The sequence below is a fragment of the Dipteris shenzhenensis genome, chromosome 2, assembly GCF_047967505.1.
Source record: "Dipteris shenzhenensis isolate YYH24624 ecotype China chromosome 2, Dip_SZ_1.0, whole genome shotgun sequence".
In the NCBI taxonomy this organism is placed as follows: domain Eukaryota; kingdom Viridiplantae; phylum Streptophyta; class Polypodiopsida; order Gleicheniales; family Dipteridaceae; genus Dipteris; species Dipteris shenzhenensis.
The window spans coordinates 58630859-58658548 of NC_141597.1; the positions used below are offsets into that span (position 1 = coordinate 58630859).

At 40.7% G+C, this 27690-nt stretch overlaps 1 protein-coding gene across 5 annotated transcripts in view; it reads left to right on the plus strand.

Moving 5' to 3' along the window:
* The window catches only part of LOC147905055 (putative sulfur deprivation response regulator), a 34064-nt gene extending 12601 nt beyond the window's left edge, over window positions 1-21463 (plus strand). Inside the window, exons 2-10 of one of the 5 annotated variants that reach the window (XM_087397187.1) lie at window positions 10935-11197; window positions 11581-11824; window positions 11987-12156; window positions 12472-12583; window positions 12731-12895; window positions 13068-13193; window positions 13399-13662; window positions 20792-20905; window positions 21133-21463. In XM_087397187.1, coding sequence (XP_087253313.1) covers window positions 10935-11197; window positions 11581-11824; window positions 11987-12156; window positions 12472-12583; window positions 12731-12895; window positions 13068-13193; window positions 13399-13662; window positions 20792-20905; window positions 21133-21276 — 1602 coding nt within the window. In that variant the 3' untranslated portion in view covers window positions 21277-21463. Of the gene's footprint in view, window positions 1-10934; window positions 11198-11569; window positions 11825-11986; window positions 12157-12471; window positions 12584-12730; window positions 12896-13067; window positions 13194-13398; window positions 13667-20791; window positions 20906-21132 lie in introns of all 5 variants that reach the window. The other 4 variants (XM_087397192.1, XM_087397202.1, XM_087397209.1 and 1 more) reach the window with 4 other exon arrangements.
* The last annotated feature ends 6227 nt before the right edge of the window (window positions 21464-27690 follow it).

Here is a 27690-nt window from a genome sequence, read left to right on the forward strand (position 1 = left end):
ATAGAGCATAACCAAAGGATAGAATGGTATATTCCTAGATTTGCTAAAATTCAGCTAGGATTAGTTGTATCTGCCCATTGCGCACAGCAAGAGAAAGTGCTTCAAAATTGGGGCAAATCAGTTCAGCTTGAAATCATACTTTGCACAAGCCTGCTAACAGCAATTGCGATTCAGTATTTGTTGTCAAGGCTCAATTTGAAGCAAAATATCAGCAGAGCATGATAGTTTCTTGAAAATTCAATTTTCAGCTTCCAGGCCTAGATTTAGCTCCAAATTCAGAATTTTCCCAAGCTTCGTACATACACTGGATCGAGTCGAGCATCAGCTGAGGAAAGAGTAGATAAATCCCACGATTGCAGAAATTCAATTGGAATTAGACATGGCCCCTGACACAATGGGCTTTTGCCTAAAACTTAGATCAATCATGATCCAATCTTCTGAAACTTGGTGCAACCCCGGAGAGTGCTGGAGCTACACAATGCTTCAAGTTTGATTGAAATTTGACAAATTAATTTTGCTGATCGTAGCTTTTATAGGATATTTCTCGCGGCAATCATATGTACCCAAAACAGCTCCAATTCAACGAATTTTGCAGTGATCCATGAGGGATTTTGTTCAGCAGGTCATTATGATCATATTGATTTAGAAATTGTTCAATTGTGACAACTTTGAGAATTGGGCCTGTTTTCCGACAATTTTTACTCAAAGGTAGGGTCTTAGACTTCCAAAGACATGCTCCAAATTTCAAATCAATTGGACATGATTTTCCCACACTTTACCATGATTTTCATGCTCTGATATCATTGAAACAGAACTAGCTCTATTCTAACTAGTTCTAATTAATTATGGACCAGCAGATATCCTTAGCCTAGACCACTCCAAACAGTAGATTAGAAATAATCAGATTTACTAGAGAATTCTATCCTATCATGAGATCTAGGCTATAGCAGCAGCTTCATTCTTTAGTTTACTTTTAGAGTTGAGGTGCTGAAGTAACGGGGAGGTACCTTTTAAAGTTGAAGAAGAGGTAAGTCGAGCTGGACTTACACAGTAGCTGCTGAGGGGCTGCACAAGATAGAAAAGGATTATTCCTTGTTGAATTCCCAGCCGAGTAGTGAGCCTTGCTGTACAATCCAGTTGTACTTCCAATGATAAGATGAGTGCATGTGGGACAGCCGTATCTCTTATAGAAACTAGGGTAGGCTGTTTTACAACTGTGCTTACGGGATAATTCCCCAAAACTGCCACTTAGCAATACCCTAACAGCCTAAAGTACAAAGTACTACTTACAAGGGTAAATAAAAAGTCACTAAACTACCCCTTTTGTTGCACTCTTTCTTGGATTTGCTGTTGCTTGGAGCTTGGTCCTCCTGTGCTTTTCTGGAAGTACAGCTCTTCACATGGTCTTCAACATGCTCATTAGTCTCTTTAAGAAGTTGGCCATGGGCTTTATTGAATTCAGGACTTCCTGTGCAAGGCTTTGATGTTCATGTTAAACCACAATAGAAAACTTTTCGTTGATGTTCACAAGAACATTATTAAACGAAAGATTATCTCTGGCTATCCAGATGCACTAGATAGCTGAAGCCCTATCTTGAATCCAGAGCTCCTGTTTTACCTTGCTGCGCCCCTAATAATATAGCCTTCCAGTTTATGAGCTCCCCTAACTGAATCTGCACAAATTTCCAGATTCTCCTGGCACAACAAATAATTGAAGGCATCGTCCTTATGCCCTGGACATCTTTCACACATTCCATCCCCTTTGCCCGTTCTCTCTCTCTTACAGTTAGTCCAAATGGATTTTTCATTCCATATCAGCCACAGATGAGTAGACATTTGGTCTGGTATGGGTTTGACACAAACCTTTGAAAACCTGGATTTCTAGCAGTGTCTACTGTCTGCCAGTTTCCATCGGGAATTTAAGACCTACAAACCTCCTCAATGTCATACTTAAGGGTGGGAATAGTGAAGAAGTGAGGATCACACACCCAGCTGAATTCTTTCCTGTAGACGAGGTTAAGTGCCCCCTTTCTAGTGAGTATTACCAGTTCAAAGATCAATTCTGCTCATCACGAATGGCTGGTCTTGGTTGGTGAGGCCAAACCCCCTTTTGATTTCAGGCTAGACATTCCACCTAAGTTCCTCTCTTTTCCATAATTGCCACCCAACTTTACAGCCCTTTTTCAAATAGTAAACGGGCCTTAATAAACTCTTTGTCATTGAGGGTATTCTCTTTGAAGATTACTGATACCCAAATGGGGTCTAACTCATGAAAGATACGTTCCTTGAAAAAATAATCTGACATTTTCTGGCTTCAAAGGACTTCCCAAAGAGGGCTTCCTTTGGAAGTACAGGGTTCAGGGCTGGAGAGTGTAAAAGGACAGTGTACCTCTTCCACTTAGGATCCCTTAGAGGTCTAAAGTAACCAAAATTTCTCAATAAGAGTTAAGACCAAAGCTTATCAGGGCGAAGAACACCCTTAACTATCCAAGATGTTGATAAGTTTAAAGCAGCCTTCGGAATGTCAACCACCCTTAAACCACCTTCCTCTTTGGGTTTTGTGCAAAAGGACCAATTGACCAAGAGATCTCTTTCTTGTGATGTTTCCTCCCCAAATAAGTGATATGCACTATTTGATGAACTTTTCCAACCCAAAATTAGAGGGGCACCAGCAAGAGAAGTGGAAAATATCTATAGAATAAGTGTAATAATTTAAAACCATCCTCTGTCCAACCAGATTTTCTTGAAAGCCTCTCCACTTGTTAATTTTTTTAAAAAACTTGCCAAGAAACCACTTACATCTTCTGGGCTCCAAGGCTCCAAGCGCGCTTGCAGCCTACGACCACCAGCATGCTTCCAGCAAAAAGCGTCTACCTTCCGCAATATTTATTTAACTCCGTATCCGTCTTGTAAACAGTGGCTGAATTCGCTTATAGCATCCACATGTCCAAGGGAGGCAGCCCCCGCATAGAGCTGAGCTCCTGCCTTCAAGTCTTTATCTTTCCTTGTGCCCTCGCTTCCATTAAATCGAATCACCGCGAGTGAATGGAGAGCGGGAGCATAAGACGATGAGGCTGTTTTATTGATCAAGGCAACCCACCGGCAAACAACGATGCGGCTCCTTCTCTGGAGCTCTCCATACAAAGCATCTACTAGCCCACAGCTCCAAACGGCTAATAGTCTTCTTCAACGTCGCCATTGCCAGCCAGCCACACCCGAATCGGACGGAAGAGAGCACCAGAATTGGCATCTTCATCGGAATCTTTCAAGATTTCGGTCATTTGGAGCTTCACACATGTTCAACCCTATCCTAGAGGGTCACCACCCAAGGCTTGGTCAACAAAGAGCCACGTGTCACCTTATCTCCCACGTGGCACCGTGCCACATCAGCACAAGGAGACCCTATTTGCCACGTTAGCACTCTGCCACGTCACCCCATCTACCACGTCATCAGTCAAAGTCCACGGGCCACATCATCTGTCACAGTGGCAGCCACATCAGCAACCACACTAGCCAACCACGTCATCCATGCCACGTAGGCAGACCCTTATTTTGCCATATCATTGCTGACTCACTTGCCAGTTGTCATCTTGTCACATCATCATGGTTACCTTTACCTTGGTTAGGTCAACTTGACCCTAGGTTAGGTCAGCCAAACTGCCACCTCACCTGTCCTACAGGCACAGTTACCCCTTGATAGGCATTGCATGTGAATCTCAGTGCCACCTCCGCACACTGCTCTAATGGCACACCCCTTGGCAGGCACACCCCTAGGGACATGTGAACACACTGGCCACATCATCACTGAGCACATTTTCACCCTTTTTTGCCCCTCCACCTAGATCAAGTCGTATCTCTTGATCCAAGAAGAATTTGAGGGTGCTCCAAAAAGGAAAGTCGCTCGATTTTTCGTGCTCTACGTGCTCATCATATCACGTGCACATTTCTGCGCAAGTTACACTCACGTTTGAGCGTCGCCGACAAATCCAATTCCTACACGCACATCACCCTCTACATTGACGCATCTGACTCAGCACTTAAAAGAACAAAAGAAAAGAAATTATTTGTTGTTCTTTCATCGATCAACGGTTGGTATAGATCTAGATCGGAGGAGACTAGATCGCCATAGAGGAAACACTTTGAATCCCCCCAAGTTGCCAATCTAAGCCATGCTCGAAATTCTCGACTAGTACTTACTCGGAGTCAGTCCATACGCTCACATACGGTTTCACATCATCACATTACCTAGAAACCTGACGTTCATCAGTTCAGTGAGCAGACTTCAAAGTGTTTAGAGGCATTGCTGATTGTTTAGTGGGCAGATAGCATAAGATTTGATTTTACACACACATGCCACCATTGTAAAGCCTATTTGGCTACTTTACGGCATTGTGCACATCATTTCAGCCTTGTAAAGTCTCTTGGCTATTCCCGGCATCATTTGCCACAAGCCTTGTAATACAGATAAGATTTTATCTATTGCAATTCTATCTTCACCGATAATTCAGATTTCACTTGGCACAGTCAGTGTTTTGCAGTTGATTCATACAGTGATTTTCATGACCAAGTTGACCAAGTGGAACAGGATTCTTGGTGTATCGACAGCGGTGCATCATCTCACATGGTAAATCATCAGGAATGGTTTATAGAGATGAAACCATTAGAAAGTGAGAAAAATGTCATCTACACAGTAGATAATATACCGAATCCAGTTCAAGGGATAGGTGTTATCCCTATGAACAATTTCATTGGTACGAAAGGATTGGTGAAAGATGTGTTCTATGTTCAGAAACTCAGCAAGAACCTTTTGTTCGTAGGTTAAATGACGGAACACAACTACCGAGTCATCTTCGACAGAGATGAATACACTATCAGAGACAAATCCAGAAGATGTCAGCTAGTAGCAAAAGGTATCAAGGAAGGACCCTTGTATAGAATGCTAGCTACAGTACCAGAGAAGCATGCCATGTCAGCTCAACCGCAACAGATGTCACTATCTGCAAAATGGCACAAGAGATATGATCATGTTAATTTCAAGTACTTGTTAGATCTCAGGAATCAGAATATGGCAATTGGGATTCCAAAGCTACAGTTTCTTGGAAAAGTTCGCGAAGCATGCTGCTTCGACAAACAAAAGCGAACCAACTTTGACAGAAGTACCTCTCGTGCACAAGGTATTCTTGATTTGATTCATACAGATGTATGGGGTTATGTCCAGACCCGCAGCATCAATGGTTTACTTTACTACTTAACTTTCATTGATGACTACAGTAGATATTATTGGGTCTACTTTCTGAAAGAGAAATCTGAAGTGTTTTTCAGATTTCAAGACTTCAAAGCCATGGTAGAAAACCAGACAGGCAGAAGGATCAAAGTCATGAGATAAGATAGAGGAGGTGAATACATGTCTTCAGCATTCATAAACTTTTGCAGAAGTCACGGCATTCAAAGACAATTCGATTGTGCAGATACTTCTCAGCAGAATGCAAGAGCTGAAAGGAAGAATGGTACTTTAGCAGACAGTGCTAGAGCAATGCTTAGTGAGAAACATCTTTCGAGTCAGTATTGGACAGAAGCAATAGCCATTGCAAACTTCTTGCTTAATCGGCTTCCGATCGAACCGATACATGGTATGACACCTTATGAAGCATTCACTGGACATAAGCCACACATCGGGCATCTCCGCATATTTGGTTGCATAGCATATGCCCACATACATGATGATCATCGCTGGAAATTGGATGCGAAGTCACGCAAATGCATCATGGTTGACTACAGTGAAGAAAGCAAAGCATACAAGTTGTATGATCCCATCAACCATAAGGTCATTATCTCCAAAGATGTAATCTTTGATGAGGAATTAGAATGGAAAACCTCAAACACACAGGAGATAGAAGCATCGACTTCACAATCATCTACAGAAAAGGTTGATGAAGAAGAGCAAGAATTGCCAAGTAACACCCCAAGCAAAGTCATAGCAGCTCAGATGGTTTACTAGGAAAAGCAGACCTCCAGTTAGATTGTCATATGCTCAGAAAGACAAAGCAATTCAGGTTGAAACGACCAACTATGCTCTTATGACTACCATCATGGCTATAGAAGAGCGAGTGTACTTCAAAGATGCACTAGACAAGCCAGAATGGCAAACTGCTCTGAATGAAGAAATGGATACTTTGTATAAGAATAATACATGGGAATTATGCGACCTTCCACTAGGAAAGAAGACCATAGCAAACAAATGGGTATACAAAGTGAAGTACAAAAGGATTTGCACATCAACATGGTCAGGATTATGATGAGACTTATGCTCTAGTAGCAAAGATGGATTTCATACAGTTCTTGATATCACTAGCGACACTCAGCAGATGGAATGTGTATTAGGTTGATGTTAAGAATGCATTTCTCAATGATTATCTAGACGAGGAATTCTACATGCAACAACCAGTAGGTTATGTTGAACCAGGTTATGAGACTTATACTCCAATAGCAAAGATGGATTCCATACAATTCTGGATATCACTAGCAACACTCAGCAGATGGAATGTGTATCAGCTCGATGTCAAGAATGCATTTCTCAATGATTATTTAGACGATAAAGTCTACATGCAACAACCAGCAGGTTATGCAGAATGGCAAACTGCTATGAATGAAGAAATGGATACTTTGTATAAGAATAATACATGGGAATTATGTGACCTTTCACTAGGAAAGAAGGCCATAGCAAACAAATAGATATACAAAGTGAAGTACAATCCAGATGGAAGTATTCAAAGATACAAAGCCAGACTAGTTGCAAAATCAGCAGATTGAATGTGTATCAGCTCGATGTCAAGAATGCATTTCTCAATGATTATCTAGATGAGGAAGTCTACATGCAACAACCAGCAAGTTGTGTTAAACCAGGAAAGGAGAATAAGGTTTGCCATCTCAAGAAAAGTCTCTACGGCTTAAAGCAAGCACCTAGAAGTTGGTACAGCAGAATTGATAAGTATTTTGCTGAGTTGGGATACATAAAGTCTAATGCAGATCATACTCTCTACTACAAAGTTCAAGGGGAAGAAATTACTATTGCACTTTTATACGTAGATGATCTGATTGTGACAGGAAGCAAGGATACCTTCATAAAAAAACTAAACAAGACTTATCTGCACAGTTCGACATGAAAGATCTTGGACTTATGCACTATTGGTCTTGGAATTGAGTTTTGGAGAGATTCAGATAGCACATTCATGAGTCAGCTCAAGTATGTTGACAGTCTCCTGAAGAAGTCTCATATGACAGATTGCAAGATTGCAGCCACTCCCATGGAACAGAGTTTGAAACTTACTAAAGATTCAGAAAAGCCTACAGTTAGTGATAGGTACTATAGGCAGCTCAGCGGATCTCTTATATATCTGACTATCATGCAGTCAGATATTTGTTATGCAGTAAGTTCACTAGCACAGTTAATGACAAATTCAAAACAGTCTCACTGGAATGTAGCCAAAAGAGTCTTGAGATACATCAGAGGTACAAGATAATTTGGGATAGAATACAGAGGAAGTCATCCATGGTTGCATGGATACTGTGACAGTGACTATGCCGGAGATCATGAGACCAAGAGATCGACACAGGGATATGTATTTTTCCTTGGTCAAGGTGCTATATCATGGTTGTTAAACAAACAACCAACTATTTCTTTGTCTTCGACTGAAGCATAATATAGAGTACTCACTACAGGTGCATGTGAAGAAGCTATATGGCTTAGAAGACTATTGTCAAAAACAGATTACTTTGATGAGTCAAGCCAATAACAATATATTGTGATAATCAATCGGCTCAAGCATTGGTCAAGAATCTAGTATATCACTCTAGGACAAAGCACATTGATGTCAGAGAGCACTTCATCAGAGAAAGAGTGTTACTTAGTGACATCACATTGCATCATTGTGATAGCAAAGAGAATGTTGCAGACATCTTTACCAAACCACTCGGTAAAGAGCTTTTCGAGAAACACCGACTAGCTCTTGGTTTGACGCAGAGGAAGGACATTTCAATTAAAGGGGTGTGATGGAATATAATGTTCAGTCCTTCTTTGATTCTCCAGAATCATCATCTTGAGGGAAGGCCTACTTCATGATGTTGATCTTGAGGGAAGGTGTTGAGAGTTCACGCTCAACATCATGTGATCATGTGTGCATAGCACCATCATGTGATCATATGTGCATAGCACTAACCCAATAGAGTGCTATAAAGGAAACGGTTAGATGTTCTAACCCTAACCCTAAATGGGTTTGTATATATTCTACATTTTCAACTAAATCTAGTTTACAGTTAGTAATTTGCGGTGTGCTCTCTAGCTGTGCCCTCTCTCCTCATCTCCACTCTTCTCCTCTCCTCTCTTTATATTTTGTCACCCTTAGTGTCAGAGCCTTAGCAAATATCCTATAGCTACAATTCAGCATAGTTAGGGGTCCCTAATTTTTTATCTCCTCCTTGTTGCTCCTTAGGAATAAGCTTAATGATATTCTATTCAAATGCTGAGGCAACTTCTTGTTGGTTAATCTTTCATAGGGTACATTAATCAAGGGGGTTGGCCATGCGAATTTGACGCGGCGCCACTCGTGCATGGAAACTACGTGGTGGCGGAATATATTGATGAAGGTTTCGTGACTTAAAGGAGCCTTGCAGTGAGGTGGTCTTCTTTTTGCTCTTGCGGTAGTCTCTTCTTCTTATCTTCGTGAGTGCTGGTTTGAGCTTAGAGCTTCTTAGGTTGTCTTGTTAGCTGATCAGTCGGCCCTTTCGAGTAGCTGACAGTGTCGTAGTAGTTTGGTCATACGTCTTTGAGTCGATTTTGTAACATGCGACAAGCCCAATAGGGATGAGCTGTATTTAGTTTGATATCGAGAAAGTTTTTTGAGTTACTATTGTGTTATTGGTACTTCCTGCAATCTTTTTCATTCTTGTTCTATGGAGAGAGAGAGAGAGAGAGAGAGAGAGAGAGAGAGAGAGAATTAGGAGCTCCTCTATTAGCCAACATTGCTGTTCTAGGACACTCTCCTGCCGAAGTAACAATACAAAAGGAGCTTGCAGTTCCTAGAATACCTTGTAGAACTCTATAGGAATCCCATCCTCCCCCGGTGTCTTGCCATTAGCCATTACATCCATTGCCTCGTTCAGCTGTTTCTTGGTTAAGGGGTTTCCAAGGAAAAAGTTGCTAAAGTTCTGAACAGTCCTTGATCTAGCAGGCAAGCCCATGGAATGCAATACATGATTGGAGACATCTCCTTTTGAACGCATGTGTTGGTTTGAGAAAACTGATTGTGATGGCATGTAGGGTGGTGAATTGGATCAGCTGTGGTGGCTCCACTTAAATGGAATATGTGGTGTTCCAAGAAAAGAGGTTACAGAAGTAGTGTCTAAGTGGGTTACAGCCTTTCATCTTTGGCATTTTCTCCTTTACATGTTCCCATGTTTGTCTTATTCCAACCATCACTAAGGATACCTTCACATCAGTGTCTATGTGTCTCTTGGATGCTTTCCTGTATATGTGATCCTTTGTACATAACGAAATAGAAGATAATATTAGAAAGTAGATTAAGGAAAGTTCTTATCATCAGTTTTCGTGATGCCTATTTTCTTGATTCTGACATCTAATTTTTGGCTCTTGCTTTTTTCATTCTCTACGTTGTCCTTCAAATTCTTCTTATCTACAAAGACAATAATACTATTAAGTTGGATGTAGTCTCACGTACGATCGGAATGGGGTATAGCATTTTCAACACAATGAGTCCACCTAGGTAATAATTTGTTTAAATTATTATCACCAACATTTCCATAAGATTGTCTCATTGTGTATGTACGTAATGTATGCTGCGTGTATTCACAAATAAATTATTAAGCTCTAATATGATAGAAACAGGCAATTAAAAGTATTGAAGAATGTGGTTTTGCCAGATAAATCATGCCAGCAGAAGGCTGATCACATATTTCAAGCAACACATAAAGCGGTGGGTTGTATAAGAATAATCCATGCACTATGGAGTCCACTGTTGGATGGCAAGGATGGGTGACATTAGCTTTAATACTGTTCATGCTCTTGGCACTTATAGCAGAGCTTGCTCCTCCTTACTTGGTGATGATGGGGACACTTATTATTTTTCTTCCTCTTGGTATACTTGATTTAGAGCAAGCTCTCCATGGATTTAACGATAGTGCTGTCCTTTCCATTGCTGTTTTATTCATTGTGGCCAAAGGCAAGTGGTTTCATTTTCGAAACCAGACCCTCTTTGCTCGTTAAAAATTGGAGTCTATGACTTTTTATATAGTTTAGTTCTTGTGAATGTCATGCAGATATGGATCACACAAAATATATGTTTTTAACTCGGGGATCAGAGCCAGAACTTGAAATAATTTATGCCACCCTGCTTGTATAGACTGCATTAAAAACCACCAGATGCTGGTTTTTACAGGAATAGAGCTCTCTGGAGGATTGGAATATGTTTCTAGATTGATGTTTCAAACTAGAAAGGCAGAAGATAAACCCGGTCAGCCTGTTGGCAAAATTGAGAATAGCATTGTGTGGATACTCTTGAAATTTATGGTACCAGTGGCTATCTTTAGTGCTTTTCTGGCCAACATTCCCTTGGTGGCAATGATGATACCTCCCATAATTGAATTTTCACGCCGGGTAAGATGAATAGGCTACAGTTTTCAAAACAAAACTAAAATTCAAACTCTTGATAATGAAGCACATCATGGAGCATCATCAAACTCTGCTTGTCTCCTTGGGTCGATGACTGCAGTTTGTTAATCAAATCTATCTTGCATTTATAAATAGAAGGATAGACCAGAATTTCCTTGCTATGCTCCATCCTCCTGTTTTATCAGCTTATTGTCATGTTTATAGGTAAGTTCTATGGGCCTGAAATACATAAAATATCTACTGGAACTAGGTTAATATTGCACCATCAAGACTTCTACTTCCACTAAGCTATGCAGCACTCTTGGGAGGCACACTTACATTGATTGGGACTGGCACAAATCTTGTGGTTGTATCACTTGCTGCCAAAAAGATTCCACAGCTACGAATGAATCTTTTTGAAATAGGGGTTGTTGGTGTGCCTGTAACTGTCGCTGGGATTCTCTATATAATGACAGTTTCTGGAAAACTCCTGCCTGATCGTCTTGCTATTCAAGCCACAAGCATCAATGCCAGGTCAGCAATGGTCATAAGCTCAGGTTTATCATTGCATCTTCTTTGCTAAATTTTTTGCCTAATTGTGTCTTTCTTCGTATGAGATTACTGGGAACCACTTGATTTTATAAAACTATGTACAAAATGCAATCCTATTTTTATTCTTCATGCCGCTGATTCTCAAGATGGTGATTACGCACCTTTTTTTAAAAAACAGTTTAACAAAGAAGCAGATATCTGTACATATTTTCATTATTTCTGTTCCCATTATCGGTTTCTCCCAGAATTGCATGTGTTTAAAAACCATACCAAACCCTAAGTTTAAGGACGAGGAACCTTTGTTGAGCTAAGATAGCAGTTATATATACACAGTGACCGAGAAGTAAGTTTCAGCTATTTTACAGGGAATACAACATTGTCTTGGTTGTGAAACCGGTATCTTCACTGAATAGGAAAACAGTCGAACAAACAGGGTTACGAAGAATGCCAGGTCTAAACTTAGTGCAGATTGAAAGAGAGGGAGATGCAATACCTAATCCCGCTAGGGATCTGGTAATTTTACCAAAAGATTGCATTCACTTTACTGGGGTCATAGATGCAGTGCTTGCTTTAACACAGCTTGATGGCTTGGTACTCGCTGAGGATGAGGTAAACCTATTTGTGACAAATATTTTTTTCTGGCCGCTATCCCTCTCCTTTCTTTTCATTTTCACTAAATAGCTCATATTCTGAAAATTCTAATGTTTGTTATTTATGCATCTATTTTTAAAGCACTGTGTTCACAAGACCCTTCAATTTGAGTCTGGGCAGGGCCAAGGGCAAATTGACTTGAATCGTTTGAAAAAGAATCAATACCTTGTAGAAGCGGTGGTTGCAAGCAGATCCCCAATGGTGCGAAAGAAAGTTTCAGACCTTCAATTCCGTTCCCGCTACAGAGCAGCAGTTGTCGCCATTCATAGGCACGGAGCACAGCTGAATAGGTAATTTCAACACTGACTAGACTCTGCCACTATTCAACAAGAATATTTTTTTTGAGACTAGAAGATAACCCTTGTTGCTCTAGTCCTGCATTTATTGATTCCTGATTTTGAGAATGCACACAATGTCAAAAGCTATAGTTTTGTCTTTCAGAAGTAGATGCATTGCTTTTGTGTACAGTAAGGGCAATTTGGTTGAAGTCTCTTCCATGACAAATGATGGCTCTAGCTTGAGTAAATATAATCTAAAAATTGTACAAATGATATAGGTTCATTTCTTAGACCTTCATTTAAGAGTCGTATGTGAACTGTGTATAGTGCCATTGGGGATACTGAGCTTGAAGCTGGTGATTGCTTGTTGATGGTTGCGGATGGCTCTGAGTTTGTTTCAAAACACAGAAATAACTCTACATTTGCTCTAGTTTCTCAGGTATTTGGATTTGGGTGAGGCTTAGCTTTTCTGAAATCAAATTGTTTTAAAACTGTCTTTAAGTGAGTGATTACATTATATTTATGTCTGCTAATGACTCATGATTTTACACCTGCATGGTGACGTTCAAATATTCAATGCATGCAGCTTCCAGGTTTTGAGCCCCTTCAGAGGCAGAAGGCTTGTATAGCAGCAGTTTTTGTCTTGCTTATGGTTTCTGCAAGTGGGATGGGCATTGAGTTGATCACAGCAGCTTTGTTTTCAGCAGCTGGACTTTTGATAACTAAGTGCCTTTCTCCTAGGGATGCCATGGTTTGCTCCTGCTTATTCTTCCTTTCTTTAATGTCAGTTTTCAATTGGAGCTTTTTCTATAACTACTTCTAAATATTGATTTGTCCCCTTCTAAGTAGATACCTTGAACATATCTGTATCTTGTGATTCCAGGTAATGGTTCCTATCTTAACCATGCACTTGAATTTTCCAGAATGCGGTAGAGTTGCCAGTTCTGATCATGATTGCAGCTGCATTTGGAATTTCTGAGGCCATGGTACAAAGTGGAGCTGCCGACTTAGTTGCTAGAGCTCTTATGGGTCTTGCAGGAACATCTCAAGTATGACCTTGGCCTCTACTTGGATTTAGTCTAATAGTTGTGCATCCATCATGAATGTGGGCTTTTTCGATTCTGCTTTTCGATTTTGATTTGAAATAAAAGATACGGTTTTCTCAACCAAATTGATCAATTAACTTTCAAAGTATCACTTTCACAACAGTGACGTTGTGCTTACAAAAATAGCTGCTTTGATTTCATACTACAGTTTGGCCTGATCACTTGGACATACATTGCCACTACCCTCTTTTCATTGGCCATTACAAATAATGCAGCAGTCACTATCATGTTTCCAGTAGCACTTTCGGCAGCACAGGCAGGAAATTTGGACTTTCGACCTTTTGCATACACATTGATGCTAGCTGCATCTGCTGGCTTGATGACTCCAACAGGATGTCCAACAAACCTTATGGTATATGGGCCTGGAGGCTATAAATTTGCAGATTACATTGTCTACGGTGGACCAATGCAGGTTAGTGACAACCCTTGTTCTGTTAAAAGCGGTGATGAGATTATGGAATATCCTTTGTAGTTGCTATAACAGATTATGTACTGATTTCACATATTTTTTCCTTCTTTAGATTTAGCAAAGGAAGGCAAACAGATGTTGAGGGAAGGGGAAAGCTAGCAGGTTGCACGAGAGGAGGGACAGAGAGTGGTAATTGGTAATGTGGACTTCAGAAGGGAAAGGAGGGGAAAGGGAGAGGAAGGAGAAATGAGAGTGCAGGGTAAAGTGAGTTTGAAAAGGGAGAGGAAGGAGAAATGGGAGTGCAGGGTAAAGTGAGTTTGAGTGAGGGGAATAGCTGGAGATGGTGTGATAGAGGAGTTAAGCTGGAGGAGGAGGGAGACAGTGAGGGTCCATTCCACCAATGAGCAAACTGTGGTAGATGCATGGAAGGGGGAGTAAACCCCAAGAGTATCCTTCAGGATCAAATGCTGCTAATACAGTCCCTAACCCACTCTACCCTAAGTACATGTAGCCTAGTCTGCCCTTTATTAAAACAATCCTTGCCCAGAAAGATTTTGCCACTAAAATCACAATTAATACTGGTTTGTAATAGCAAAGGGTTGTTTTCAATCATGCAAAAATGAAAGGCTCCTGGAAATTGGGAGGGTACTTTGTGTAATGCGCTCTGATTGCCGTGAGTTTGTGGTTTCTAGACCCTTAGAGTGATGACAAACCTGGTATGCCTTCTCCCCTCGTCATGCGCCAAATATTCAAGAAACAAGGTATCGCATTCAGAAATCCAAGTTACCCCCCCAGCTGCAAAGGCCATCATAGCATTTCCAGCTTCTGCTTCTTTGATTGCTCTTTGGATATGAGCCATGAGGAGCTGCAATGTAAAATCAAATAAGATAGGTCTTTATCTTAAACAATAATCTTGTCCATACAAGCTTTCCCTTAACCGCATTGTATGAAGATGAAGTCAAGTTGAGTATGTTTTAGTGTGTTCTACTAGGAGTTCTAGTAGAGTCTTATGTGTGAGTGCCACGTGTCATATTGGGAGATATCCCACATACACTTTGGTATTCTAGTGTGTGTCTATCCTACATATGATTGTACTTGTGTGTCACATCAACACACATCAAGGAGTCTACATCAAGCTTTATCAATGTGAGTCTTTTCATTTTGGTCTATTGCTCATTTCCATTTCCTTTCACTTTCATTATGTTTCCATTTGAGTTTTATCTTCTCTCTCCCTAGCCTATCGTCTCTCTCTCTCTCTCCTTCTCCCTCTCCACCATGTTCCTTCATGTGGTATTAGAGCGGGAATTGTCACGGAAAAGTTTTTTGATAAGAACTTTTCAACTAGGCAAACCAAGCTGAGGCTTCTGCTTATGAGGGAAGTTGTATGAAAGGTGGCTAGTGGCAAAGACAAGAAACCTGAATCTGATGAAAAGAAAATTGTATTGTGGGAAACTCTCAATGACAAAGGTCTTTCTATAATTGGTTTGGGTTTGTCTGATGACATTGTTTGATGACACCGCACATGAGTTGTGGGACAAGCTAGAGCGCTTATTTGGCAACAAAATCATCAATTCCAAAGTATTTCTCAGATATTCATCACTTGGATTTTGATGACAGTGCACATGAGTTGTGGGACAAGCTAGAGCGCTTATTTGGCAACAAAATCATCAATTCTAAATTTCTCAGACATGAATTCTTTAAGCTCCATATGAAGCATGAAGATTATCTTATTGCTCCTTTGAATCATATGGAATCCCTCATCACCCGACTTGTTGCTTTGAAGGCCCTTGTTGGGGAAGATGATTAGGTGGCTGTCTTCCTTTCCAACATGAGGATATTTCTCAGTATTGTGATATATACCAGCGCTTCGTGTAGCACGGGATATGTGGTTGCAATGCTTCTCAATCATGAACGAAGGCACAAAGATGTCCATGACGAGCATGCAGTATATTCCAAGGGTAAGAAGCGATTCAAACCTTTCAAATGTACGTATTGTAAGAAGCTTGGTCATACAGAGGACCGTTGTTTTCAGATTGTTTGCCAAGTTACAATCCAAGGATTATGCTAACTTGGCTGCTACTAGTGAAGAAGAAGAAGATGACACTTCGATACCAACTTTTGCTCCCACTGCTCATCTCCGAAATCTATCCTTCCCTCAAGAGGTAGATGAGGATGATGAATGTCTTCTAAAATATGTCCATGAGCTTGATGTATATGGGTACTCTGCCTTGGGTAGTTCCCAAAAATTGAATGTATAATCTCTTTGAGTCAATTTGGGTTCTCAGCGTTGGATAGTCCCCTAAAATGATGTTTTGCTATCTATGATGTGTGGCTCTATGTCACCTTGTTTTGGAGCCAGGAGGGGGATGTATTGTGGGAGCCATGTATTGGCTTTGATAGGGTCTCTTTATTAGGCCTGGCCGAGTTCCAAGATGTTGGTGCATTCCTAGACATATGAGCTAGTCATATAGTCATGCTAAGACATGAGCCTCCGAGTCATGTTGAGTCTCAAGCCATGAGAGTGCTTGGATCAACCTCTGAACACACTCAGACTTTAGCCTCTGAGTTACATGGGTTGCACAAATTGGTAGTCTGTCACTGTCATGTTTTGTCCTTGGTTCCATTCCAGTAGTCCCTCACCTTTCCTTCATGGGGGGGTGTTAGAACATGAAGTCAAGTTGAGTGTGTTTTAGTGTGTTCTACTAGGGAGTTTTAGTAGAGTCCTATGTGCGAGTGCCACGTGTCATATTGGAAGATATCCCATATACACTTTGGAAAAAGTGTGTGTCTATGATTGTACTAGTGTTACATCAACACATCAAGAAGTCTATATCAAGCTTTATCAATGTGAGTCTTTCCATTTGGTCTATTGCTCATTTCCATTTCCTTTCATTTTCATTATGTTTCCATTTGAGTATTATATTCTCTCCCTAGCCTATCCTTTCTCTCTCCCTCTCCCTCTACACCATGTTCCTTCATGCATCACGATCTGGAACAAGGGAGTCGTGCATCCTATAGCACCAGCTCCATCTGTTCTGCCTATTTGTACTCCATGTTCTACCCCCATATAAACAGCAACAATCAATAATTTGTTGTACATTATTAGCATCCGTAGAGTAGAGGAATGTATGCCATTCAGAAGAAGAAGTCACTAGAAATTTTGCAGCCTCATACGGACTCTCACCAATGCTGTTATTCAGAATCCCCCGCACTGATGGAAGATATTGCTTCCACCGGGCCTTTGTCTCATTGATCTAACTGTTCACTACATCAAACGCGAGCTGTTTGTAGATCTTCATCTGATTGAGGATATCAGCTGTTGGAAGGACTCAGCTGTGGACCGAAGTTGTTGAAAGAAGCTGAACATACACTCGGAGTCTTTATCTGGCAATATGACCATGCGATTGCCACAAATAGGTATCAAAATCTGATGAACAAGCATGGTGTGTCTTGAGCATCAGTTGTGCGTTTGCACAGCAATAACATGACAAACTTTCTGAAGCCCTGTTTTGTGGTTAAACACATAGTTTCTGGGCTATGGATGCAAACTCCAGACTGATCTGGAAGGCTGGTCTGAAGTCTTCAGGTGCTAGAGCAGGCTAGGTTAAACACATAGTGGCAAACTCTAGACTGATCTGGAAGGCTGGTCTGAAGTCTTCAGGTGCTAGAGCAGGCTAGGCCGAAGCTCATGAGAAACCTTCACTTCTGGCATATTTGGCAATGTGAGACATATTGATGGAACTCACTTTAAAGGTGTGGCTAGAAAAACCTTAATTCTAACTTTTCTAGAGTGCCCTGGACTCCTTGAGATGTCCTAGTCCTTCGTAGGGCAACCACGCACCATGAATTGCTGGGCTGGTCATCCATCAAGACTTTGCACCAATGCTATTTCTGCATGTTCGGGAACATGGTTTCCTGAACATAGAATTGTAGATACCATGCCTTGACTGATGAGAGCAGTGGCAAGAGGGTGTAAAGCTGCACTATGGCTTTGGTAGTATGTCTTAGTGGTGGGCAGTTGGCTTAAAGGAATAGGCAGATTCCTGATCTGCCAGCATTAGTCTTCCCACATTGAGAGTGTTATGCATGTTTATGGTCTTGCAGTCACCCTAGGTGTTTTTCAAGGGGATGGGTGATTGCTGCTTCATTCAGCTTCCTCCCATCATCGTCTATTTTTGGGATGAGGATTATGTGGAGCCTCTGCGGATGCGTTGCTTTATGAGTGAGGAAAAAACCATTTGACTCATGGTTATCTAGAAACAAGTGTCTTATAGGTAAGACATTTAACAAGAAATGTACATGTCAAACAAGTGTCTTATAGGTAAGACATTTAACAAGAAATGTACGTGTCTTTAAGACACGCTTAAGACACTGAACTTTTTTTTTGGGGGGACCCCTAAAATCCCAGCACCCCCTCTTGCTGATCCATCATGGGTCGAAACCCACATGTCGATGTTGATGCTCCATCAGCTCCATAGAGAAGCTCTCAGGAACAAGTTAGAGACATCTTTGATCTTTGGTCTTTTATCCTGCAACACCTATTCCTCCATGTCTAGCTCCATAAGCCATTCCGAAATACAGGCACTGTTGGAATAGGGTTGGTCACCTCCCCATCTGTGAGCCCCCATATGAGGAATGCATCGGGGGGTTGGACCAAAGAATGATAGGATGGGACATGGGGCTGCCATGTGGGAAGCAGAGAGAGAGAGGAGATCCTTGGCAGAGGAAAGCCACCATGGAGGGCAGATTTCGTAGAGGCTGCCCACAGATGGAAAGGGCAGATCTGGGCAGGGTTACGACACGGGAGCTATCGGAGCATCTTCATCGATGGATTTGGATCAGGCCAATGTGAGTCGGTGAGAGGGGGTGTTGGATGGAATAGGGTTGGTCTCCCCACTTGTGAGCCTCCATATGAGGAGTGCATCAGGGGGGTGGACCATAGAATGATAGGATGGGACATGGGGCTGCCACATGGGCTGCTGTGTGGGTAACAAAGAGAGAAAGGAGATCCCTGGTAGAGAAAAGCCATCTTCGAGGGGAGATCGGGTAGAGGCTGCCCACAGATGGAAAGGGTAGATCTGGGAATGGTTTCCAACAGGCAAGGACTGCGTGGACAAGGTGCTGACATCAGCAAAGGTTTCGGACAGTACAACAGACCGTACGAGCATCTCTGGAGCGATTCTAGAGGTTGTAATGGCACGGAACAGAGGCAGGAAGAAGACACACAGGTTCAGCAAGCTTTGGAAGGCCTATGGGGCAGATGGCTTAGCTCAAGAGTGGCAGCCCACCTAGGCTGGCTTTCCGGACAGCAAGGTGGAATGGATCTTTGGACAGAGTGTACGTAAGCTTAGTGGAGCACGCGGACTCAGAGATCTAGAGGTGCCAAGCATATAGTAGGAGAACATTTTGGTAATGTATTGTGTCCAGTTTGCTGACAGCATAGTTACCACGGAATGGCATTCCGACATTTGGGAATGTTGTTCCACGAAGCTAGACGTAACCATACGGCCCCGGAACAAAGAAAAAACAAATTCTCTTTGTAAGTTTCAAGTGGGTATTTTAGAGCTTATATAGAAAGTTTAAATCTGCAAAATGTTAGTTTCTTTCATTTTCTAGGATAGTTTTATGTCATATGATGATGTGTCGTGTATGACATGACGTTCTGGACCCTAGTTCCCGTTCCCCCTTCTCAGAACGTTTGCGTTTCCGACACCCAAATTTTCGAAATGTTCCCGTTTCCTGGTAACTATGGTGGATGGAATGGTTATGAAGTACACACACGGTATGAAGTTTGATTCCGTAGTGAAACACTTCCACGTGTAGTTCTTGGGCTCATCTATCAGTCTTTCGCTACGGGATACCCTTCGGCGGCATCTCATTTTCTAGCATGGTATCAGAGCCCTGACAGAAGTTCTCGAGAAGTGGAGCTTAAAAGCAAGAACCTTGCTGGATGCCGACCTTGATTCTTTTCTTGGAGGAATTAGCTTTAGTGTCTCAAAAAATGTACCAAGGCGGGAGGCTCAGGTTTAGGAAGGCGTCTGAAGGATTGTACCTAGATGGGAGACTCAAGTTCAGGCGGGTGTATGACGCTCGAAACTCCTACCTCTTTTAGTTCATTATTATGGCCATCAGATATCAGATCCCAAATGTTGGTGAGATGGGCAAGCTCGACGGGACCAATTACTCGTTGTGGAAAATGAAGGTTTGGAGCGAGAGAGTCGTGGGGGATTGCGAGGGGACAGAGCTGTTGCCTCCGACCAACGTGACTACCCTAGCCACATCGACGAGAGCAACGGTGCTGATACCAACATACCCTCTTTTAATGAGGAAATGTCCCATGTTTTACAATCAATAATAAGTTAAACCCTTACAATAGTGGGTGCTCTAGAAGGTTTTATTTCACAACTCCTAGTTTTTCAACAAACCCTTAGATGTATCTTGTTAAAAAAGAGATTCCACTTGTGACCATTTTCAAAACTAGGCCTTATTATTTCCAGTTCTAGTTATTTGCCTTCAATTGTAACACTGTGACTTTTTTCTCGATTTTAGTGTAAATATCTGTCTCATCCGCTTTTACTTACATCGTTCTTTCATGCTTGAAAACTTATATTATTTACAAGTGTTTGGAAATTTGTCTTGTCTTTGGTAGGCATTACAAGCATGACAGCTACATGAATAGTAATAATGCTATCCAAAAATGTGATGAACGTGCACACACAATCGCATATATATACATATACATATACATATACATATACATATACATATACATATACACATACATATACACATACATATACATATACATATACATATACATATACATATACATACACATACACATATACATATACATATACATTGTATATGTACATGCATGCATATACATACAATATGATATGTAGCCACCTATACATACAATATGGTAATATACATACATCTGTACTTACATATACATACAATATGGTATTTACCTAGATATGTATGTGTATATGCATGCACACATGCATAGGAAACTAGGGAAACATGTACGTGCACGTGCACACACACATGAGAGAGAGAGAGAGAGAGAGAGAGAGAGAGAGAGAGAGAGAGAGAGAGAATATTTGAGTTTGAATTGTGAAATTGACAGATTTGGTTGCTTTTTGTCACTGTTGGTGTCACCGCTTCCCTTAATTTTTGGTGGCTATGGTGGAGCATCCTTATCATTGTGACTATTTGTGCTGTGCCCCTTATTGCTAGATTGGTACTTATTTGTCCTCGTTTACTTTTGCCTTGTGCCTTTCATTGTTATACCTCCATCGTACTTTTAAAATCCTTGCCACTATCAATATTGTAGATGCTCATTGATAAAATATAGTTATAGATGTGATTGACCAATGGATGCGTTAGTGATTTAGAATATAATTAAGGCCTAAAGCAAGTTTGAAGCCCTTTTTGAGCACTCATACACATAATGTGGTATTATTGCAGAGTTGGAATAGTCTAAATTACAAAAAGGGTTTACCTCCAGAGACAAGTAGTTGCATTAAGCCATCTGATGAGGAAATGGAAGATGCTACTCTCAGTAAGGATGGAATGAGTAGTTCTGCAATGATCGTGGCTACATCTTTCTAAATCACATCTTGAATCTAGAATAATGTTGATAAGCTTTGTAGTTTGTAGTGTGTCAACCCATTTGATGACAAAATAGAAGATGTTGCTCTCAGTACAAATGGGGCGAGTAGTTCTATAATAATCGTTGATACATCTAATTAATCCACATCTTGAATCTACAATAACATTGATAAGATTTGCAGTTTTTATTTCCTTTGTCCCCCAAAAGAATCATATTGCATTTTTAATATTTGCATACATTGAGAATGCTATTGCATTTTTATCTAGATTATTGATAGAATAATCTAAGGAACTGTGTAGAGATTTTTGTATGGCTTAGGGTATGCCTAGAGATAATCTCAGATTTGTATGTTTAGGAAATTTGCATGTAGGGATTGGCATTATATTTTTTTCAATTCTTTTTTTGTTGATATACTTGTCCCAAAACCTTGTAATTGTTAGCTTATGGAATGATCCTTGTGACATCGGTATGGTGGTATCACCATAGATCGGCTTAATATTCTATGGACCAAATAGATTTGAGATAGTGTTAGGCTTGGTGGATGATTGGTCTAGGTAGACCCCTATACATCACTCTAAAAATTTGTCCACATGAGAAATTACCAATGTAGTGTCTAGACCTACACATGACCATAAAGTAAATTTTTAGTAGGGGCACAAGAGTTCTAAATTGGGATAGGGATTTATAGGATGTCATTGGGGGGTAGGCTACTAAGCCCTGGACGTGCTAGATCCCTATATCCTCCCTAATTGCCTATCATATGAAGTTTGCAAACTTGAATTATACCAGAAAATAAGGCTCTAGTTGGGAGGGGACAGGGGGAAAAGGTTTCGATCTGGATGGGGATCTTTTATCCTATTATGGTGCCTAGTGATCCAGGGCCCCATCGGATCCTTGTAAATCTTTTTTTTGTACTCACCTTATGAAAATTGATAATATTAATTTTCTAATTTTACCTAATAACAAAATTTGAATATTTTACCAATAATTTGCAATACTTATCGAGAAAATTTGGCCATAATTGTTTACAAAGGAAGAGCCATAAATATCACAAGTAGAAACTCCTTGAACTATAAAATGGCACAACTACAATTGTATGAAACACTCCCACAAGAAATGTGGATGGAGATGCCATGACTTGTTTTAAAAAAACTAAGGATGAACTTGCTCCACAAATTTCTTATAAAGTTGCAAAAATAACTCTTGTAGGTGCATAAGTGCATGACCATGGCCCTTGTCTCACTCTTTTAAGTAATACAATAAGTGAAAATTCTAGTAAATAGAGGAGGAGAATCAAGATAATAATATAAAAAAGAAGTGATCTCATCAACCCTTGAGATCTTAGTAGCCATATCGACCAACAAAACCTAACTCAATGCAAGGGGAAAATCTTTTTAGGGTAGCAAGAAGATAATCATCTCCTCTCTTACCATTATAGACAATCAAATATTAATTCTATGATGATCATGTATCCCTAGAATGAGATTACAATTGCTAAAAAGTGTAAATATACATGATGAAATCAATGTTGATGCGTGTGTCAAAGTAGGCAAACATAATGAGTATTGTATAATGTAAAATTGAAAAGGTGGAAACATAGAATGTGCATATTAATTGAAGTTTAATTTTAAAGTTAAATGTCCACAAAAACATGAAAACACACCATTAAAATTCTAGAGAGTGGCTATTTGGTTTTTAAACAAGATTGTGGGAACCATTAGCTTTTTGAAAGTCATAGTCCCTAAGTGTTCCTTGTTGAAAGTGTATCATTTTGAAGAATTATTTCATGTTTTCTTTTGTTGATAGTTTGGCATGTTGGACACATCAACAACCTCCTAGCTTATGTGCATATATGCACAATGCATTCCATTATCTTCCATTTTCCCATATTTCTTCTCATAAAATTTACCTTTCCCTTTTGTAAACTAATTTTGGATATATAAAACTTTCCATTCTTTGTGATAATCTTCCTCCATTGCAACAACTTTATCATGTAAATACAAAGATATATTTATAGTTCTTTGATCGGGAGCAATGCATGTTGGACTCTTGAAGATTTGATATGAGGTTTGTAACGCATACTAGAATGTCCTATTTATATCTTTCGTATATGTACTAATTAGCATCATCTTGTATATTCACCTCTATATGAGGAAGAATATGGAGGTGAAAATACAAAATAGGTTTTCTTTCATCTTGACCAATTGGATGACACATGGTGGTACATGGTCAATTCGTGCCAAAAGAGACATATCCTTGAAAATATAGAGGGGATGCCAAATCTAACATCAATTCCATGATGATGATGTATCCCTAGATTGAGGTTAAGAGTCCTAGAAATTGCAAGTATAAATAAACATAAAAATTGAGGGTATCAATGTGAGGAGTATCGTATAATGTAAGAAAAGATGGAAAATATTTGATAATTGAATATGCATATAAATTTGAAGTCTAATTTTTGACTAAACATTCACAAATGTTAAAATTCTAGAGAATGTTTTGTTGATTTTTTCAAAGCTTTTGGGAACCGTACCGTTTTTTTGAGAATCCTAGTCCCTTAGTGTTCCTTGTTCAAAGCTAGTCATTTGAAGAATTGTTTCATGTTTTATTTTGTTGATAATTTTATGTATAATGCATTTTCATTTTCTCTTCCTATTATTTCAAATTTTGCTAGCATTGATATTGGAAATCTTTTTCCAATTGTTTTGTATGGATTTCTTGAATCAATTTAAGATACCTTCAATTTTTTATCTTTTTTAAATAGTGATAACCAAGGCTATGCATCTATCTTTTCCTTGTTCCTCCTCACTAGTGACCTATCTTGTTCTTCTTGATACTCTTTTGTACTACTCTCTAATGTAATTCTATTGTATGGAATGGAAAATAATGAGGAAGCTAGTTGAATAGTACACATAATCTCATGCCATCCCGAGGATGATTAATAGTTGACAAAATTCAAAAGATCATCAACGAAATGAAAACCAATCGCTAGGATTACATGTAACAAATGAACAAGATTAGAAAGTATTTTTATATTATGAAGCTTGAATAAAGATAGAGAATCGCGGGCATGCATGAGAGAGAGAGAGAGAGAGAGAGAGAGAGAGAGAGAGATGGAGGGAGGGAGGGAGGGAGGGAGGGAGGGAGGGAGAGAGAGAGAGAGAGAGAGAGAGAGAGAGAGAGAGAGTTTTAAATTCTTTGAAGGACCCGTTAAATTACACGGCGTAGCAGAACAAAAGCTAAACAAAGAATAGAGAGTACACAACAAGCTGGAGATGAACAAAATTTTCCTTCAATATTGATATAGTACAGATGATGGCTCCGTCCACCCGTGCGCTCCCATAGTGGAACTTAGATGGTGATCTAGATAGATACTAGATGAAGAGCTACGAGCTGGAAGATCTGATCTAGTGCAATGGACTAGAGAGGTCACCTCTTTATAGCTATGAGGGCGGTAGTTAGATCAATGTAGTCTATGGAACCAACCTAGTCAGTGAAGTCGACCAGTCAACCTAGTTGGTGGAACCGACTAGTCGTCCATGGAATATTCAGGGAATATTCCTTATACCATCGCCTCGGGGACTCTCACCCCCGAACCCCTACCAGGGGGGCCGTTGGCCCCCAAGCCCTAGTAAGAATAAGGGGCTCCCATACAATCACCTTTCTACCATCAACGGTCTCTTTGATAGACCTCATCTGACATGCAAGTTAGGATTCATCCAGTGTCTCGAGCTCACACATGGCTTCTCCTCATATGGGGGCCTTACAACTTGAGCACCTTGGACCACTGGTGGTTGCCAGGAGGGTGGGGCATTGAGCATATCTAACACCCCCCCTCAATGTCCTCCTACAGGTGAGCTACTTTCTCGGCCCAATGCTGAGTCTCTGAAGATGACCCTGAAGCTGATCCTTCTCGAGTGCCTTGGTGAAGATATCTGCTCCATTTGGCTCTGTTGGACACTAGACCAATTCCACTATTCCGTCCTCAATCAAATCACGCACATAGTGATACTGAATCTCTATATGTTTTGTGCACACATGAAACACTGGATTTTTAGCAATGGCCATACAACTTTGATTGTCGCACCTCAGCACAGTTGCCTCATCTTCTTGCACTCCCATGTGCCATAAGATCCTCCTCAGCCACACTGCTTCACAAGCAACAAAACATGCTGCCTTGTACTCAGCCTCGGTAGAAGACAATGTCACTATTGGTTGTTTCTTACTGATCCTAGAGAAGATACCTGAACCTAAAGAGAGACAATATCCAGAAACTAATTTCCTGGAATCAACATCTCCAACCCAATTTGAGTCATAATGACTAGCCAAGGAAGTGCCCGTACCATAAGTGATGCCATAATCAAGAGTGCCCTTCACATACCTGAGCACCCGCATCCCTGCATTCCAATGATTCTCCCGAGGCTTATTGGAGAACCTGCTCAAAGTGCCAACACCAAAACTGATGTCCGATCTGGTGTTGCACAGATATATGAGACTGCCGACCAACTTCTTGTACCTCCCGATGTTTGTTGGTGGTGAGGCATCCTCCATAGACAACCTCACATTTACCTCCATAGGGTAGCTATCTCCTTGCACTCAGACATACCAAATGCCTTCAAGATCTCCCTTGCATATTTTTGCTGAGAGATGAGCTTGCCTGGCTCTTGCTAGACTTCAATCCCCAAACAGTAGTGCATCAAGCCTAAGTCTGCTGTCATCTCAAACTCTGTGCTCAATGCCTTTCTAGTCTATTGGATCATGTCTTCATAGTCATTTGTAATAAGGAGATCATCCACATATAGAATAATAATAGCAGATTTTCCACCTTTCTTATACACATATAAGTTAGCATCTAAGGCACATCTTTTGAAGTTTAATTTATGAAAGAATTTGTCTATCCATTGGTACCATGCCCTTGGGGCCTGTTTCAGCCCGTACAGAGCCTTCTTCAGCTTACATACCTTGTTCTCAGAATGGGGGGCCTCAAACCCAGGTGGCTGAGCCACGTACACCTCCTCCTTGAGGTCACCATTCAAGAATGCTGATTTAACATCCATTTGATAAACTGGCCACTTTTTATGAGCAGCCAATCTGGCTCTGTACTTTTCCAAAGTCTCATTGGCCTTGTACTTTACCTTCCAAACCCACTCGGTGCCAATAACCTTTTTGTTAGGTGGTCGATCTACCAACTCCCAAGTTTCATTCTTCATGATGCTATCATATTCTACTTGCATTGCATTTTTCCAATCTCGATCTGCAAGTGCTTCCTCCAAACTCGCAAGCTCCTTTACTTCTGCAATAATCTCGAGACCGCCTTGGTCCATCTGCACGCTGCTCAATAGACATAGGCATCTAGTTATCATGGTCATAGAGCTGCCTTACCCATCACAGCAATGGCTTTTCCGATGGTGTAACAATAGGTTGGTGACTTATACCTTCATCATATGATATTTCCTCCTCCTTTATAGCTCTTGGGATAGGTCCATAGTGAATTACCTCTTTGCTTGATGATAAAGTGGAAGAGCTCTTCTCTTTCTCCACTGCATGTGGCTGCTCCTTGAACACCACCGCTATGATCTTCTTTACCTCTCGGTCATACAACTTATAGGCTTTCTTCTCATCATAATAGCCTAAGAAGATACATTTGGTGCTTTTTGGTTGTAGCATGTTTCTCTCTTTGTCTGGTACATGCGCATAGCATTCACACCCAAATGTTCTGAAGTGGGAGAAAAATGGCTTCTTACTACCGCTGTAAGCCTCATGTGGTGTTTTACCTTTGAGTGCCTTTGTATAGCTGCGATTAAGGATGTAAACCGCAGTATTGCTAGCCTCAGCCCAAAAGTGGTTTGGCAGTCTAGCACCTTTTAACATACACCTCCCCATCTCCACGGTGGTCCACATTCGGCATTCAACAACCGAATTTTGCTGATGTATGTGGTGTCGTCATTTGTCACTTGATCCCTTTAATCTTGCGAAAATCTCCAAACTCTATAGAAACAAACTCACCACCACCATCCGACCTGATTTTCTTCACTTTTCTCCCTGTTTCATTTTCAACAAGCTATAGCCATTCTTTCAATTTACCAAAAGCTTGAGCCTTTTTGTGAGGAAAGTACACCTACATCTTCCTACTATAGTCGTCGACAATCAATAAAAAATAGGAAGATCCCCCCAAGGCTTGTGTAGGCATCTTACTGCGCACAAGTCAACATGCACCAACTCTAGAGGAGCGTTTGCTCTATTCTTGCTTTCTTGTGGGAATTCCTTTCTCTGTTGCTTGCCCATCATGCAAGCTTCACATGGTTCTTTGATTTCTGCTACTGTAGGTAAGTGAGCAACCATACCTCACTTCTGCATCTCCTTAAGCACTGTAAATCTAATGTGGCCAAATATTTCATGCCAAAGTCTGCTTG